This window comes from Aquarana catesbeiana, linkage group LG08 (genome assembly GCF_042186555.1).
Source record: "Aquarana catesbeiana isolate 2022-GZ linkage group LG08, ASM4218655v1, whole genome shotgun sequence".
NCBI classification, from domain to species: domain Eukaryota; kingdom Metazoa; phylum Chordata; class Amphibia; order Anura; family Ranidae; genus Aquarana; species Aquarana catesbeiana.
This window is the reverse complement of record NC_133331.1, coordinates 124,960,079-124,978,830: the sequence shown is the minus strand read 5'-3', so window position 1 is coordinate 124,978,830 and position 18,752 is coordinate 124,960,079. Positions and strand designations below refer to the sequence as shown.

At 39.6% G+C, this 18,752-nt stretch overlaps 1 protein-coding gene across 1 annotated transcript in view; it reads right to left on the bottom strand.

Annotated features, from left to right (window-relative positions):
* PTEN (phosphatase and tensin homolog) overlaps window positions 1-18,752 on the bottom strand; it is a 120,835-nt gene that overhangs the window by 19,050 nt on the left and 83,033 nt on the right. The window contains exon 6 of the mRNA XM_073596349.1: window positions 17,368-17,509. Within this exon, the coding sequence (XP_073452450.1) occupies window positions 17,368-17,509 (142 nt within the window). The remainder of the gene's footprint in view (window positions 1-17,367; window positions 17,510-18,752) is intronic.

The following is an 18,752-nucleotide window of genomic DNA, read 5'->3' as shown; positions in this document are numbered from 1 at the left end:
AAACAAAAAAACACAAACTCGATTCACGGGTCGAATCAAGTTTTTTTTTTTTTGATGGACACCGCACTAGTCCTAAGGAGCTGCGGGCAGGGGTTTTTAGGCGAGGTCGCGGCTTCGGCTTAGTCCGATGCGTCCGGCCTCGCGGACTAGGCCGAAGCTGTGGCCTCGCCTAAAAAACTCCTGCCCGCAGCTCCTCAGGACCAGCGCGGTGTCAGCGCCAGTACTGGTGACAAAAAAAAAAAAAAAAAAAGATGATGATTTGCTGAAATTATGAATCGATTTGACAGCTCAACTCGATTCAAATCGATTTTTTCCCCAGCCCTAGTCTACGGGCCTTCCTTTATCTAGATGGCAACTCACATCCTCATAGAAGGATAGATTGGTTTGGCAAGAACGATTCTTCATGAATCCGTGCCGATTGCTGTCAATGATACCATTCTTGTTACTAAAATCATGTATATAGTCCCTTACCATCCCCTCCAAGAGCTTGCATACTATTGATGTTAGGCTAACTGGTCTGCAATTCCCAGGGATGTACTTTGGGCCCTTTTTAAATATTGGTGCTACATTGGCTTTTCTCCAATCACCTGGTACCATTCCAGTCAGTAGACTGTTAGTAAAAATTAGGAACAATGGTCTGGCAATTACTTGACTAAGTACCCTCGGATGCAAGCCATCTGGTCCCAGTGATTAATGTTAAGTTTCCCAAGTCTAACTTTAATTCTGTCCTCTGTTAACCATGGAGGTGCTTCCTGTCATGTGTCATGAGGATAAACACTGCAGTTTTGGTTACTGAAGATTCGTGAAGATTGAGGAGAAGAATAAATTCAATACCTTCGCCATCTCCCCATCTTTTGTAACCAGATGTTTACAGTTTACATACTTAAAGAATTTATTTTTTTGCTCTCCTCTGCTGTGTCTTTCATGTTCTATCTTAGCCGCCCTAATGGCACCCTTACATTTCTTGATACATTCTTTATAAAGTCTGAATGCTGAGGACGACCCCTCAACCTTGTATTTTTTGAAGGCCTTCTCCTTTACTTTTACATGCATTTTTACATTGGAGTTAAGCCATCTAGGACTTTTGTTCGCTCTTTTAAATTTATTACCCAATGGAATGCATTGGCTAATGCCCTTATTTAATATGCTCTTAAAGCAAACCCATCTCTCCTCTGTGTTCTTTGTTCCTAAGATTTTATCCCAATTCATGCCTTCTAACAAGGTTCGTCGTTTAGGGAAGTTGGCTCTTTTGAAATTCAGTCTCTTTGTATTCCCCTTATGTTTCCTATTTGCGTGATTTATACTGAAGCCAATTGATCTGTGACCACTGTTTCCTAAATTGCCCCGTATTTCCACATCCGTAATCAGGTCTGTATTGTTGGTAATCAGTAGATCCAGCAACTCTTTATTTCTAGTTGGTGCGCCTACCATCTGAACCATGAAATTGTCCTGCAAGACATTTAGGAACTGGCGAGCCTTATATGAATGCATGGTTTCCTCCGCTCAGTCTATGTTTGGATAATTAAAATCCCCCATTACAATAACACGTCCCATCCTTGCTGCTAATCCAACTTGTGATAGGAGATCCATATAACCCTCCTCCCTCAGGTTAGGTGACCTATAGCATACTCCCATTAATATTTTGCCCTTAGCGTCATCCCTTTGGAGCTCTACCCATAAGGATATTCCACCTCCTCCCTTATTATTTTCTACTCATAGTAATTTATTTGAAGCTATATATTTTCCGTTTTTTCATTCATTTATTTTTAATATGAAATGATGATGGTTCTGGTTGTTTATGATGTGTCCAGGCTGCGGCTAAGCTGATGATTCACTGCTGTTTTAACAGCGGCCGCTACATATACTGGCTATATGGCATCTGGCTCCGTATCCCTTTGATAAAGTCACGAGGTGTGACGCAACGCGTCAGAGTAGGAGGAGCCAGGTGCCATCGATTCCTAGGGTACGGCCAAACCCGGAAGCTTTGTACTCTGCTGTTGATCGCTGTTTTTATTCATGTAAGTAACGCTATTAATAAAATTTATTTTAATACATACTACACTATGGAGCCCATTTCTCTTTTATGCATCCATCTGAGATTATCGATCAAGTGAGGGCGCATATCATCCCATCCTGCTCCAATCCCACTCCCAAGTGAGCCGACATCTTGATCGGGAGTTGCATTTTTGGGAAGCTGTTCCAGAGATATTAACCCTACCCACCTGTGGGCATAAGCATGATTCGGCCCATCTGGGGGCTGCCACTACAGGTGAGAGGCTGGGGGAAACAATCACCGTGGTCACTGCACATCGCACTTGGGAACAGGATTGGATGAATTATTCATACACGTTTGTTTTTTTTCCATCACTGCACCAGCACTTTTTTATTTTCTTAGAAGATTTTTTTCTTCTCGTACATTGGGAGTGTTATCAGAAGCCGCACTCACATGTTTTTGGACTACCCTGGGATATTTTTATTTTTTATATCACTTTATTTCAAGATATGAACTCACAATTAACTGAAATATTTTTTCTTCACTGAACAATATTTCATTTGTTTACACGTTGCACTTTATTAGAAATTATAATTATATGTTATATTTAATTACTACATATGTGAATTGCATGTTTGTGGAATTTTTGCACAATATATTTGTTATGAATTTCATTATTATAATATGCACATTGCACTTCGGTAGAAATTTTATATTTTTTCAGTCGCATTGAGTTTTGCATTTGTGAAACGCATACTCGTGAAATATATTAATTTTAGTAATATTCACTACATGTTGCAAATTTTGTCTGAAGGTTATAGTTGTGAAGTGCCTACTTTATGTTTATGAGGTCTTTCAGCTATATTTCTGGATCACGCACATTGCACTGTCAAATTGTGAGAAGTTGCATTGTTTTATTACGTCTGAATCGTACACATGTGAACATGGATGCCAGCATGATCATTTTTTAATATCCGGTTGTTTTTCACGTGCAATATTGATTGGATAATTCTGGAGACACCATTTATGATTTATTTAGTACACAGTGTCACGTGAGGTTGGATTCTCCAGTATATTGGGTGTGAGATTTTATTAGTGTGTGTTTGCACTCTATATATACACACACTGTTGTACGGAGCTTTACCTGTTTACTTTTGCTTTGTACGTATTAATTGATATTTTTTTCATGTTGGGACCGAGGTAGCGCTACATATTTTCTATCATATACCACCTGAACCATGAAATTGTCCTGCAAGACATTTAGGAACTGGCGAGCCTTATACGAATGCATGGTTTCCTCCGCCCAGTCTATGTCTGGATCATTAAAATCCCCCATTACAAAAACATGTCCTATCCTTGCTGCTAATCCAACTTGTGATAGGAGATCCATATAACCCTCCTCCCTCAGGTTAGGTGGCCTATAGCATACTCCCAGTAATATTTTGCCCTTAGCGTCATCCCTTTGGAGCTCTACCCATAAGAATATTCCACCTCCTCCCTAGCTCCCTTAGTGATGTCATCTCTCACATTCACTTGTACATTATTCTTGATATATAGGCATACCCCTCCCCCTTTTTTTACCCTCTCTAACCCTGCGATAAAGGGTATACCCTTGAATGGTTGCCAGCTAATCATGAGAGCTGTTGAACCAGGTCTCTGAAATTCCCACAAAATCCAAATCCTCCTTGTACAACAGTATCTCTAGTTCACCCATCGTGTCCGCAAGGCTTCTGGCATTGGTGAACATGCCACGTAGTTTAGACCGGTCGCATACTAACCTCTTATTGGGTGTTCCGAGATTGCAAATAGGTCTGGGTCTACACACATTTTTGCTGAGATCAAACAAATTTGAGTAGTTTTTTGCAATTAAATGTCATTAGTGATAGGGGTAATGTTACTATCAGATGTACTCTTTAAGGCCTTATGCACGATGGACGTTATAACAACGTTATAAAAACACCAGTAGCTTTGCAGTGAGTTTTTCAGTGTTTAGCATTAGGGTTTTTATTTAAAAAAAAAAAAAACAAACAATGAGATCACAAGTGTTAAACATCGGTGAGCCGGTGGTAAGCGTTTTTTACAGCTGATAAACTCTTCTCAGAACGCACTGGTTTGGGGTTTTTTTTACAGCCCAGAAACGCCCCTGCCAAAAACAGCTGATGACAGCCTGTGTGCATAGACACAAAAGATAACATGATGGGCAGTTTGACTGTAGAAAAAAAACGTCTGACGCCAAAAACAGCAGCTGTAAAAACGTACAGTGTGCAGGAGGCCTAAAGCTTGCAGATTTTCTCCAAAACGTGAAAAATGACTGCATCTGAAGAACCAATGTTTTCCCCACAGAAAAAAGGCTCCCAATACTCTGCCTGTGCTTGGAGAGAACTCCGTACCGCTAAAGGGATTTTAAATTCTACATTATTGTACTGAACCTATCAAGAAAATCTACAAAATGTATCAGTAAAAACACAAGCCTTGTACAAAGGCAAACTGAAATACTTGTGTCAAAGGTAGGGGCTACATGTACAGCAGTGAGAACAAAGGGAAGAAGGTTGATGCAGAGGGTGTACTCAGAAGTACAGCTCCACTAACCCCCTCCCCCACATACTCACAGTCTACAATAAGAATTTATCATTTAACAGTTCTTCTAGACTCCAGTGTCTAACAACCTCATGTATTTGTAGGCAATATGTACGTTTCATCGAATGTTGTAGTGACAGGGGACAATCATTTCCTGGTCATACAACACTTCAAGGAAGCAAGACACCAGAACACTCCTTATTTCACATTTTATGTACAATAGAGGAATCAAAACGCACACAAGAAAAATCTGAAAATCATCCATTTAAAAAGGCAATTTTTTTTTTAAACCTAATATTCAAGAGCTTTGTATCCAACTATCCACAATTACAGACTTCCAGCGATTCCAGTGAGAATGGTGATTTCTCTGTCTGAACTTGTACACTGCCAGAAATGAGCCAAACATTTGGAAGGAAGTGCTTCAGGGGAAATGCAAAAACCTGGAGTGATGTTCAGTTTCATTTTCTTTTTTTTGTTGACAAATACAACCAGCAGAAAGTGTGGGGACATAGTTTCACCCTCCTAGTTTCTTAAATGCACACACACACACACACACACACACACACACACACACATTATTATACAGGATTTATATAGCGCTAACAGTTTGTGCAGCGCTTTACAAAATACTACATACATTTAAAAAAAAAAAAAAAAAATGCCCTTGAATAGACACAACCAAACGCATGGATATAAAAAACACCATTTGGTTGTGGGCATATATTTACCCTTTTCTCCTAAAAAGGAAAAAAAAAAGCCTCTTACAATACAATTGTTTCAGCATACATTTGTTTGCAGCTTTATCTCAATGATATCTAAATTCAGTACGCTACTTTAACTTAAGGACCAAGCCCATTTTTTTTTTTTTTTTTTTTACACTTGTTTTTTTCAAGTTAAAATCTGTTTTTTTTTTTTTTTTTTTGCTAGAAAATTACTTAGAACCCCAAACATTATAGATTTTTTTTTTCAGACACCCGAGAGAATAAAATGGCGGTTGTTGCAATAGGTTATGTCATAACATATTTGCTCAGCGGTCTTACAAATGCAATTTTTGGGGGAAAAGATAGACTTGAATTAAAAAATAAGAAAACAGTAAAAGTAAGCCTAATTTTTTTTTCATATTGTGAAAGAATGTTACGCTGAGTAAATGGATACCCAACATGTAACGCTTCAAAACTGCACCCGCTCGTGGAATGGCAACAAACTTTCACACTTAAAAATCTCCATAGGCGACAGTTAAAAATGTCTACAGGTTACCAGTTTGGAGTTACAGAGGAGGTCTGGTGCTAGAATTATTGCTCTCACTTTATGATCGCGGTGATACCTCACGTGTGGTTTGAACACCGTTTACATATGTGGGCGCAAATTAGGTATGCGTACACTTCTACACACAAGCGCGGAAAGACGGGGCGCTTTCAATTTTTTCTTGTTTATTTTTATACTGTCCCTTTAAAAACAATTTTTTTGGTACAGTTTTATTCCTATGAGAAGGAATGTAAACATCCCTTGTAATAAAAAAAAAAAGCATGACATGACCTCTTTAAATTTGAGATCTGGGATCAAAAAGACCTCTTCATGTAGGCTGTAGAGTGTTTATGATGCACATATTAAAGTGGTATTAAACACAAAACCAAAAATGTAATGCATTACAGCTTACCGATCATTAGATGTGCTGGCTGCATTTGTTTTATTTTCTTAGGCTTTTTTCCCCTGGTGATTGGGCCAGTAACATACCACTTGTATAAGAGTGCCTCCACTCTGGATGAATGAACACAGGGGGATCCTTTGGACTGCAGCATTGTCAGTCTGGGAGGAGGGGAGTGTTAGATGTACTAAAAGATTTAGATACATTAACAAATTGAAGCCAACCTCCAGCTCACACTGCAGTGACAGCAAAATATTTTACGTTTTGGGATAAAAGTTTTACATGAATAAATAAAAAGATGATCATTGTAAACACCCCTACCAGTAGTAAATGGTTTGTCTCAACACATACATTTACAGAGCAGCTTGTTTTGTTGGGAAAAAAAAAATATATATATATATATACTTCCTGGCTGGACCACCAGATGAATATAAAGGAAAGAAAGCCTAAAAAAAGAAAAAATGAACGCAGTCATCATATCTAAGAATTGATAAGCTGCAAACCATGCAAGTTTCTAATCAATACTTGTGCAGATCCATATAATAGAGGAAAGCATGGCACTAGTGTTAGGCTCCTTTCATATGGATCTGTAAGCAGATCAATTTCTGCAGAATGGACACGGGAAAACCCTTGCCAGCTCTATGGGCAGCCATATCTGGAGGTAGCCATTTTCCTTTATTTTTTTTTCTACACCTGGATGGACCCAGGAGGTAGGCAGGTGTCCATAGGGCTCCATAGACCTTCTGATTAGGTCCATCTGAAAAACGGACCTGACTGGAATGCATGTGTGAAAGGAGCCTTACTGAATACTGCTGACCGTGTGGCAGGAATTCTGCATAAACATAATTGCACAATTTAGAAAAAAACTTTAGTTGAAAATTACATGCTCAGTAGATACTAATCAACATTTACACCAATATTTGTATACGTCTGATTAACATGTTGACCTTCCAGCACAAAAAAAAAAAAAAGAAAAAAAAAAAGCTATTAAAGACATAATGCAATAACACTGCAGAAAAACCTTGCAAAATGACAACAGACCACTTACTGTTTAAAAAAAAAATATTGCAAATGATCAACCACTTTAATCTGCAATTACACCAATATCAGAAAAGATAAAAATTTACAAAAATACCACAACACTATGTAGAAACACTCAAAACTAATAGCGTCCATAACAAAAATAGGAATGGTAAGTTATTATTCTAATGTGTTTGCCTGGGCAATTTAAAAATAAAAAAGCTTTTACGCCATGGCAATACATGAACATTTTTGCAAGTTTTGGCTCTTTAACAAAGTACTGAAATATACTTATTGGCCAGAAACTCAGTGAAGTATTTATCTGTTATTTGCAGTGTTTTAAAGGTGCCAAATATTACTAAAATTGCATGTATTGTAGCGATGGACTGCATTTTTTTTTTGCCCAGATATTTCTTAAATACGATTTAGGTTATAGAAGTATAAAAATGTTTCCATCAGTTGCTAGAACAAATACAATATTAGTTGCTTACAGTTACATCATATACACAAACTATTACATTAAATCATTCCAGATCACAAAATAAATTGCTCAGATAACATCCTACATTATAGACTTGTATTCCTATGAAAATTCCTGAGTGAGGCCACCTTACAGCCCTGCTGACGCAGCAACCGAGGAAGGGAGGGAATTTTAAAATGTGATTGCTGCGTGACCGTTCACCCAACCTATGCTTGCGTTTATGAGGACTGGGTCTGCAGAGAAGCATGAAATTCCAATCTAAAGTGTTAGTTACACTATACTAAAAGAAAAGTGTTTTTTTTTTTTCCCTAAATTTCTCAGCAACTAACCAACAATTTACATTTGGTGTAATACTGGACATAAATTACCAGTCCACAAACTATGAAATCACCAGCAACAAAATGCTCAGGGGTGGGAAATACAGATCTGCTTCCATGTGTCACTCCTTTGCTAGCTGGACAAAGTGTTACTGCTTTGCAAATGGAAATGCTGCATGTCAATCACCAGTGACAAAGCAATGCCTTGCAGATCTGGTCAGCAAATAGTGATGCATTGTAACGGGTTATTTCTCTGCCCCGTATAGCAATTTTGTCACTAGTAACAGGATTTCAAGTGTGCCATGGCCCTAACTGACACAACAACAAAACAGATTTTAGGGATTTTTTTTCATATTCATAAATATTTTAATTTCCTACTAGGGTCAGGTCTTATGAGAATGCAGATAAGAACAATAGTGAAAACAAACACAGCGCACAACCCACTGCTGTTACCATACAACCTATTAACCACTCATATATTCAGTAATTGTGTGTTCGGGTGAATATGAGGCGAAAGTGCAGTGGTAATTTACAAACAAAATATATTTATATATAAAAAATGAAATCAAAGCACATATACAGCTGTGCTCATAAGTTTACATACCCTAGCAGAATTTATGATTTCTTGGCCATTTTTTCAGAGAATATGAACACAAAAACTTTTTTCATTCATGGTTAGTGTTTGACTGAAGCCATCTATTATCAATCAACTGTGTTTACTCTTTTTAAATCATAACAGAAACTACCCAAATGACCCTGATCAAAAGTTTACATTTCCCATTCCTAATACCGTGTATTGCCCCCTTTAACATTAATGACAGCTTGAAGTCTTTTGTGGTATTTGTGGATGAAGCTCCTTATCCTCTCAGATGGTAAAGCTGCCCATTTCTCTTGGCAAAAAGCCTCCAGTTCCTGTAAATTCTTGGGCTGTCTTGCATGAACTGTACATTTGAGATCTCCCCAGAGTGGCTCAATGATATTGAGGTCAGGAGACTGAGATGGCCACTCCAGAACCTTCACTTTATTCTGCTGTAGCCAATGACAGGTCGATTTGGCCTCGTGTTTTGGATCTTTGTCATGTTGGAATGTCCAAATAGTGCAGCTTCCTGGCTGATGAATGCAAATGTTCCTCCAGTATTAGATAACATACTGCATTCATCTTGCCATCAATTTTGACCAAATTTTTTGTGCCTTTGTAGCTCACACATCCCCAAAACATCAACGATCCACCTCCGTGTTTCACAGTAGGAATGGTGTACCTTTCATCATAGGCCTTGTTGACTCCTCTCCAAATGTAGCATTAATGGTTGTGGCCAAAAAGCTCAATTTGGTCTTATCACTCCAAATGACATTGTGCCAGAAGATTTGAGGCTTGTCTCTGTGCTGTTTGGCGTATTGTAAGCGGGATACTTTGTGCATTTGCATAGTAATGGCTTTCTTCTGGCGACTCGACCATGCAGCCCATCTTTTTTCAAGTGTCTCCTTATTGTGCATCTTAAAACAGCCACAACACATGTTTTCAGAGTCCTGTATTTCACCTGAAGTTATTTGTGGGTTTTTCTTTGCATCCCGAACAATTTTCCTGGCAGTTGTGGCTGAAATTTTAGTTGGACTACCAGACGGTGGTTTGGTTTCAACAGAAACCCTAATTATCCACTTCTTGATTAAAGTTTGAACACTGCTGATTGGCATTCTCAATTTCTTGGATATCTTTTTATATCCCTTTCCTGTTTTATACAGTTCAGCTACATTTTCCCGCAGATCCTTTGACAATTCTTTTGCTTTCCCCATGACTCAGAATCCAGAAATGTTCATGCAGCACTCCTCTTCTCCTTTAAGGGGTTCCACTGGTTGCTTGTATTAAATAAACTAATATTGTAAAAGACTGCATTTATTCACACCACAAACAGACTACTACTCGCTAGCATGAAAAAAAACAAACCCATCCAGAGTGTCCCAAAAACGTAATCCAACAGCCAGGTTCCCCCCATTCATGAATCAAGTAACTTGGCATCTCACTGCGGAACCCCCCCAGCGTAACTTCCATCGCATCGCTTCCGGTAGGGACCAATGTCACTATCTGTTGCTGTGCGGTCTGTCCTGATGTTTCATCTTCCGACTTCTCTCATTCTCTTTGAAGGGGCTTCCTATAGTGGCACCAGAAGAGGAGCCTAAAGCACTGATGGGGACCCCTGAAGTGGGGGGGGGGGGGGTCGGGGCCACTCTGTGCAAAACCACTGCACTGAGCAGAGGAGTATGATATGTAAAAACTCTGTACAATCACTTTAACTGGTGAATGTGAACACAGATAAGGCTAACTATCAGAACAAGCAGATCTGGGATGCCTTGCAATGCAGAGAAGTATAGCCTGTGTCCCTCAACAGAGAAACCAAACCTCACTTCTTCAGCTCTGGTCTACAGTATTTAACCACTTCCCGACCGCCTCACATACATATATACTGCGGCAAAATGGCACCACTGCGCAAACCGCCGTATAGGTACATCGGTCCCTTTAAGAGCCATAGCAGGCCCACTGCACGGCAGAGGACCCGATGGCGGGCACGATCGCCGCCACCCACTCACGATGGCGGGCACAAAAGCGAGAGCCGGGATTTGTGTGTGTAAACACAAATCCCTGTTCTGTCAGGGGACAGGAGACAGATCGTGTGTTCCTACTAAGTAGAAACACACGATCTTTCTCCTCCCTCAGTTAGTCACATCCCCATACAGTTAGAATCACTCATGAGGGAATACATTTAACCCCTTGATCTCCACCTAGTGTTAACTCCTTCCCTGCCAATGGCATTTACACAGTAATCATAGCATATTTAGAGCACTGATTGCTGTATAAATGTCAATGGTCCCAAAAAAGGTGTCAAGAGTGTCTGTCCGCCAAAATGTCGCAGTATTGCTAAAAATCGCAGATCACTGCCATTACTAGAAAAAAATAAATAAAAAGCCATAAATCTTTCCCAAAGTTTGTAGACGCTATAACTTTTGCGCAAACTAATATTACGCTTATAGCGATTTTTTTTACCAAAAATATGTAGAAGAGTATATATTGACCTAAACTGATGAAGAAATTTGTATTTTTTTGGGTTTTTTTTTTACATTTTGGGATATTATAGCAAAAAGTAAAAAATATTAAGTTTTTTTCAAAATTGTCGGTCTTTTTTTGTTTATAGCACAAAAAAAAAAAAAAACGCTGAGGTAATCAAATACCAAAGGAAAGCTCTATTTGTGGGGGGAAAAAAAAGGACATCAATTTTGTTTGGGTACAACCGCGCAATTGTCTGTAAAGTGACGCAGTGCCATATTGCAAAAACTGGCCCGGTCAGGAAGGCGGTAAATTCTTCTGGGACTGAAGTGGTTAAGGACAGGATGAAGGCAGGAGAAGGCATAAGGTGGGTGGGGAATATGGGAGTGGGGCTAATGCAATCCTTTAATATACACAGCAGGCCTCTGTTTTTTCCAACATATGCCACGTCCTTTTCTGAAAAAGCTTTGTCTAAAGGCAGGGGTAGGCAACCTGGGGCCTTCCAGCTGTTGTGGAACTACATTTCCCATGAGTTATTGCAAGGCTGGCAGTTTTAAATTACTCCCAGAGGCATGATGGGACTTTTAGTTCTGCAACAGCTGGAGGCCCCAGGTTGCCTACCACCCCTGGGTCTAAGGTTTAAAGCGTTTGTTACACCCCGCCCCTCCCCCCCCCCCCCCCAAAAAAAAAAAAAGGGATTCTGTTTGTTTAATGTTCGAATAACAGCACAGTGCTTGTGCTGTGTCATTTAGCCCATTGTATCATATAAAATACCTGGCTGATCCTGCCCGGCTCTGCCCTCTCCTCTGTGAACGGACCACGGTTTATCATGGCTGCTGAGCCCTGACACCATGGTCAGTTTACATGCCTCAGTCATCTGCAGATCTCCACTGTCCTCTACCCCCAAATCCCGCCCCCCCCCCCCCCCGCCTGCCTGTAAGCTCGTACCAGTGTCTGCCCCTCCCACTCTTGCTGAAATAACTGTAATTTTCAGACAATCCTTTGTCTTCCATAATGCTATGTTTCCCAGCATATATTCTTTATTAAAAAAATGCTGTTCTATACTATATTTCAGAGCGCCGCTCACGTGACTTGCCGCCTCCCTCCTCCTCACTGATGTCAGTGGGGGATTCTCAGCCCCGGCCGCTGTAGCTGTCAGATCGAGAAATGGAACGGTGGGCGGTCATGTGTGCGCCGCAATGAAATAAGGTATAGAATGGCATTTTTTTTTAATAAAGAACATACACAAGGCACATATCATTATGGAAGGCAGGGGATTGCTGAAAATCATTAAGTGGGGTTACAGCCACTTTAAGTTGAGAAAGTAAAAATTTCCTTACATTTGCTTAAGTTTACATTTCAGATTTTCAATATAGCACGAAAACCAAAGATTCTGAAGGATTACCTTGTGCAAACAGAAACAGTATATACAACATTCTTCAAGCTTGAAAAGCATAACAGCCATTAACAAACCTAATTCTCAGTAATAAACACATAAAAATACAAAAGTGTGACACAGAAAAACCATCCAGTCCTTATATTACCAATTATACTATTAGTAACTGATGTGCCAAGTGAACCCACAGCTCAACCAATGATAATGTAAAGCGCTGTTTGCCTAAAACTCTCATACCATACTTTATTCAGCAGCAAATAATGTCCTATGTACATCCTTAAAGTATAACGAAAGGCAAAACTTTTTTTTTTGTTGTTCTGGAGAGGAATTAGAACATCTATCAGCCTTTTATTGCTCTATCACTGCTAGGAGACACTATCTGGCGGTTATTTGGTGTTGGTTTTAAATACGTTAGTCACATATGGCTGCAATATAATACATTTTTTTATTGGGTTTGGATCCACTTTAGGTGCTCACATCGATATTTTATCAAAATCCTTCAGTTAAATCTTTGCTCTGCATAGTTTTAGATTTCTACATCATTTTGTGTTGTCAGGAAAAAAGGCATCACTCATTTCATTCACCAGATAAGACTAAATTACTGAACCCTTTACTGACCCTCTCCTTACACCACTGCTCATCAGTCCATTTTTGAACATTTTCTTTTCATAACCTTTTGTCTTGAGTCTTTTAAAGATTGAGTTCACCTTTAAGGAAAGGATTCTAAAACACATTTTTGCAGAAAATTTATTTTTTTCCACAGAAGCCTGCAAAACATTGTACCGCAATCAGTGGATCACAGGTACAATGTCAGGCTCCCGCACACTCCACTTCCAGCTTTCTGCCCATACCACCATACTGGCTATCAGTTAGAATGCTGGAGGAAGAGTGAATTCACTACAAGCGTGTCGATCAATGCACCTGCAATCTTCCACTGAAAGTTAAAAGCCGTCTGCTGTGGTTACAGACAGGACTTCACTAGTTTGACAGATCCCTGTGAATAAATAACGCAGCAGTGCGAGTGGAACCCCACACAGCCATGCCGACTTTTAATGCAACAGCGGCTGTGAGGTAAAAGAACCCCCGCTCGCTGTCAGAGGGAAGGGGAGCTCAGTGGTGTAAATATAGATGCAACATGTTGAAATGGTAAACTTTTCTTTTAAAGCAGTATTAAACCCGAAAGCAAACATTATATTGCAGCTTACCAGTTTAGATGTGGTGTCTGTTTTAAACAACACAAATTCTCCAGCAGAATGTATCAGTTTACAGAATGTACAAAACATTTATCCCAAAAAAAGGAACAGGAAAAAATCTGGTTGCTGTAACTGCTTTAAGTGTGAGCTGGAGTTGGCTTCAATGTGTTAGTGGTTCTATATCTGCTACTACATAGAACACCCCCCCCCCCCCAGATTGACAATGGTGCTGTCTGCTGTGCCCCCTCTTCTCAGTCATCCAGAATTATGTCTCAAGATGTCTTAGTGGCCACATCACCAGGTGAAAACAGAGGGAAAAAGCCAAAGAAAACAAAACTAAATGCAGTCACCACAGAGAATAATGAGAAAACTGGAATATATATCACATTTTAGGTTTTGGATTTAATATCACTTTAAAGACTCCTATCAAGGGTGTGTGTAAAATGTGCGTATATATATATATATATATATATATATATATATATATATATATATACACACATACATACATACACACACACGCAGTGTGTCAAGCATCCTTTTAAATTTGACAGCTGCCGTCTTGTCATCTGCCTGACCCAATACGCCTCCCATATGAGTAAGCAGTGGTTGAGAGCAGGCAGGTGACACCAGTGTGTTAGGGAACTGCAGCCAGACAGTTCCTGCTGCTATGTCAGGCCTAGAAAAAGTAAAAGTAAATAAAGGGGGTTAAGTAATAAATATTCCATAAGTAAAGCCACAGAGTAAGAACAATATAAAGACCAAATAATTAGGCTCCTGAATAAGCATAACAACTGTTTAATTGGTTCTTTTCCATGCTCATGCATTTTTTTGGGGCCTTTGAATAATCAAAGACAGCAACATGTGACAAAGAGAAAAATTATTAAGGCTTAGTTCACACTCCTGGTTAGGGGGGGGGTTGGTAAACTCAAGTATATGAGCCACTTTTTTTTTTTACCATACCCCGATTGCTCCCCCATAAGCTGCAAATGCAGTAATGTCTGCTGAACATGACCAATTCAAGTAATTAAATGCCTTCTTGCAGTCTTTCAAGCAACCTTTGAAAAGCAATCTACCGTGGACTGCTTTTCAGGGAACTGAGCCCATAATGCTAGAGCTCAAGTTGAAGTAAAGAACTTCAGGATGTCATGTACTAGGTTCAGGAGGCATTCTGGGCACACACAAGATTCTTTATAACCAATGCCCATTTTCCTAAGCTGATTTAACATAACAGGTCATGGAAAATACAGGTACACTTTATATGAAAATGGAACTTTCTGCAAAAGGATTAGGAAAGCAATATTGCATCTCTCAAATTTGACTGCTAAAACAAGCCATGCAAAGAAAATCTAAATCTTTAACAAAATGCCATTATAATCTCTGCTTCATATTTAGTACACAGAGTACTTACTACAGTCAATATTATTCCAACAAAGGCTACTGTTAAACCAAAAAAAGCTCAAGTTTGTAAACTTTTAGAGGTAAGCTCTGTTTAGGGTTGGGTTAGGTGTACAAAACCAAACTGCCTCAAATTAAGAACAGGAAGGGAGGAGGCTTTTACCTATAGCAAAAAAAGCCAGAAGAAGAAACCACAATGGTACGCAAAACGTAGGACCAAATAATAGCAAGGGCTGTGCCGATCAGCTGAACAGTGACAGATCACTTTTTTTTTTTTTTTAAAGAACTGTTAACCTTATTAGCATACCTGCAAAGAATGCAGAGATTTTTTTGTATCAATTCAGAAATAATTAGTCAAATAAATATGGGAGAAAAAAAATGCTGACTTGCACGAAAACCAAATTGTTTACATATGCGTGTGCGACTTGTGCATGCGTTCGCTTCTGTGCACTAGCACAGAGGGATGGGGCGTTCAAATTTTTTTTTTTTTTTACTTTTTATATTTTTTAAATAGCGTTTATTCCTATTACAAGGAGTGTAAAAATGCCGTGTAAAAGAAATAAGGATGACAGGTCTTCTTTATGGAGCGTTCTGGGGTCAAAAAAACTGCAAATCTCTTCTTTACCTTTAAAGGCAAAAGATCACGTTCCCTGCCGCTGCTTCGGAAACTGTTCCAGCGGCTCATGGGCTTCTCAAACCAGTTTCATGAGAAAGCCAGCCACCTGCTGAAAAAACTGTACCAGGGTCATGGCTGATATGTTTAGCCATAGTCCCAGTAAACAACTTGCAGACCGCTGCCTGTAAAAGCAATCCAGGGGCTAATCAGATGCTAAGATGGCTTTTACAGTGTAGGGAATCTCCGGCTAAAAAGAAAGATATATGGATGATCCCTGTAGCTGCAGGCATTATCCAGATATAGCCACTTTAAGGCTCCATTCACATCTGCACGTTCCGAATCGAAGGCAGAATCGCAGTGATTCTCAAAAGCGGCAAATTGCGGGATGCGTGTGCATTCCCCGTCAATTTTAATAGCACCCCAAACATGGTGTGAGTTTCCCGCGATTCGTCGGGCGACAATCGTGGTAAAAACTGCAAACAGAATCGCAGGATGCCTGTCGCCCAAAGGAAGTACATGAGCTTAGTTTGGGCGACAGGCGTCCCTCGATTCTATTTGCGCGATTTTACCATGACTATCGCCCCATACGCCTGGATGTGAACGGAGCCCAAGTCCACAGTGTCATATGATGTCATGCAGGTGGGTAGTAGTTAAGCTATCACGCTTAAAGCAGTGGCTGGTACAACCAATCTTGCTGCTTTAGAACAGCACGGTGCAGTGCTTCACATTTTACACTACTTATTTATAAAGCCCTTGAAAGTGCAAAAGAAAAACCGATTCCTTGACTGGGTTGATTTACAAGTTTATAAGATTGATAAATTGGTAAGATTCCATTGCCTTTTTTCCTCAGAGCAGGTGAGCTGAACTATGGAATTGCAGTAAAGTGCTCCTCTGGAGCAGGGGAAATATTGCACTGAAAGCCAAAATGGGATGTGCCGGCACCTTATAGATTCATTACATATAGTCCAAACAGGCTTTATTTACCACCAAACAGCTACAAGCGAACCACGACTATATAAGCCATCAGTACTTGAGTCTGCATAGGGAGCATCTAAGCTAGGGTTTAGGTGCAAAGTGGCCTCTGTGCCATTCCTGAAGTCATTGTACACCACCTTTTTAGCTACAGTGACTGCACCTAAATACTACTTGTCTTATGTAGATACGACAAGAAGCCTCAGAGCGAAATATATAGACTACTAGGATTTCCCTACGTGGCTTCCATAAAACATATGGCTTCCACACAGAAAGTGCAGCTCTACTCTGGAAAATAAGATTTGTCAACATCAGTGTTTGCCACAACTGGATTTGACCGTTTCTAAAATTAACTTTGTTGCCTCTCAATATGAACATCTTTTCATTTTCATTTCATTTTATACAGCAGCTCCAATAGTATAGTTTTAGGAAGCGGTGAATATTTGAAGCCTGCAGGACTTTGAGCTTGACAGGATACTGAATGCAAAATTGAATGCATTTCAAAAGCCTTGAACACACAAGTTTTCTAAAAGGAAAACAGTTTGCGAACTCAAATCTATCCTAAAATCAGAAACGTTGAATATTTTTTTCCACATAGCAGAATCCAATGTCACTTTTGAATGGTTAGCTGATATCAGTGGAGGCAAAGAACACAAATTTTACCTATTCAGTCTGGCATTGGTGTTGCAGCAAACAAAAAAGGAGACACTCATTCCACTTACTGCATGTTCCACCGCTGAACATTGGAATTGTTTCAAACATCATCTTGTGAAATAGAAGTGCCACTGGTCTGTAATCCAAATGATTCTTTAACAAGTAGCTGTAGTAATATACGTAGCGCCTTTGGCTGGGAATTGTCACACCCTAAAAATATAAAAGGACATTAGTTCTGCAGTCTGCACCACATTGGTTTACAACTGCTATACCTTGCTTTTTTATCTCAGAAGAAATCTATTATAAACACAACTGAGTACGCAAATAGTATTTTTTTTTTTTAAATGGCAGCAAACTCCTAGCAATGAAATTGACTTAGTTACACTGGTCAGCCTAAGGAAAGTTTACATAACTTAATTTTAAAGTTACAAACACAATGAACATTTCATGCAGGATACCAAGTTGCACATAAAATAAAAATTTGGATTATTGATTTACCTGTAAAATCCTTTTCTTGGAATACACAGGATGCAGAGGAGTTACCAGTAACACACTGGTTATGCTGCCACCTTGAGGTGAATGTACACTGGCCAGAAAAAAAAAAAAAAAAAAAAAAAAAAAAAAAAAAAAGCAGGAGTCTCTGCCTAGGTGGAACAGCTCCAAGCACAGTTAAGCCTCATTATTGAAGTAATGAGGAACATAAGTCAGAGGAGGGAGGATCTTCAGTCTGTTCTCCAAGACAACATACTCCAAGAAAAGGAGTTTACAGGTAAACCAAAAATCCTTTTTTTTAATCATACATTACAGAACACAGAGGAGTTGATAGTCATTACGACATAGGATGTCCTAAAGCAAATAATCTAAGGGGAGGGCAACATATCAACAAGACCAATAAGCCCAATTCCCATTTACAAAGCTACCTGTAGGACCCTTTATACCATTGCACTCTTACAGAGAGACCCTGAAGGCAGACAGATTAGTGCAAGTAGGACAGCCAAATCGCCCGAAGTTCTAGGATGCAATTAGTAATTTTATCTCCTCTGACAACCATGTACCTGACAGGTTAGCGTCTGTCCTCAAGACCTTTCATGTCACTGGAAGGATTTCCCTGAAACCAGCAACTGTATGGATAACCAGCACTCCAGAACCACTCTGGTCTTTTGAGTCAGATGCATTGGCTGATCCAAGGACTCCAACACCTGTCACATACTGCCTGGATATTGAGATGCAGAGTTCTGAAAAGAAACGGTGCATGGTTAGGGGGGGTGGGGGTGTTTGTGGACAGGCAAAAGGTAATGACAGGTGAAAGGTAATGCCACAAACTGATAGTGGCGATCCTCCATTGCAAAATGTAGAAATCGGTGAGGCTGGAAAATTGGGATGTGCAAGTGGACATCCTTAAAGTCGACTGACGCCAGGAAGTCTCCCTGATGAAGCAGAAGATTTACTTAAT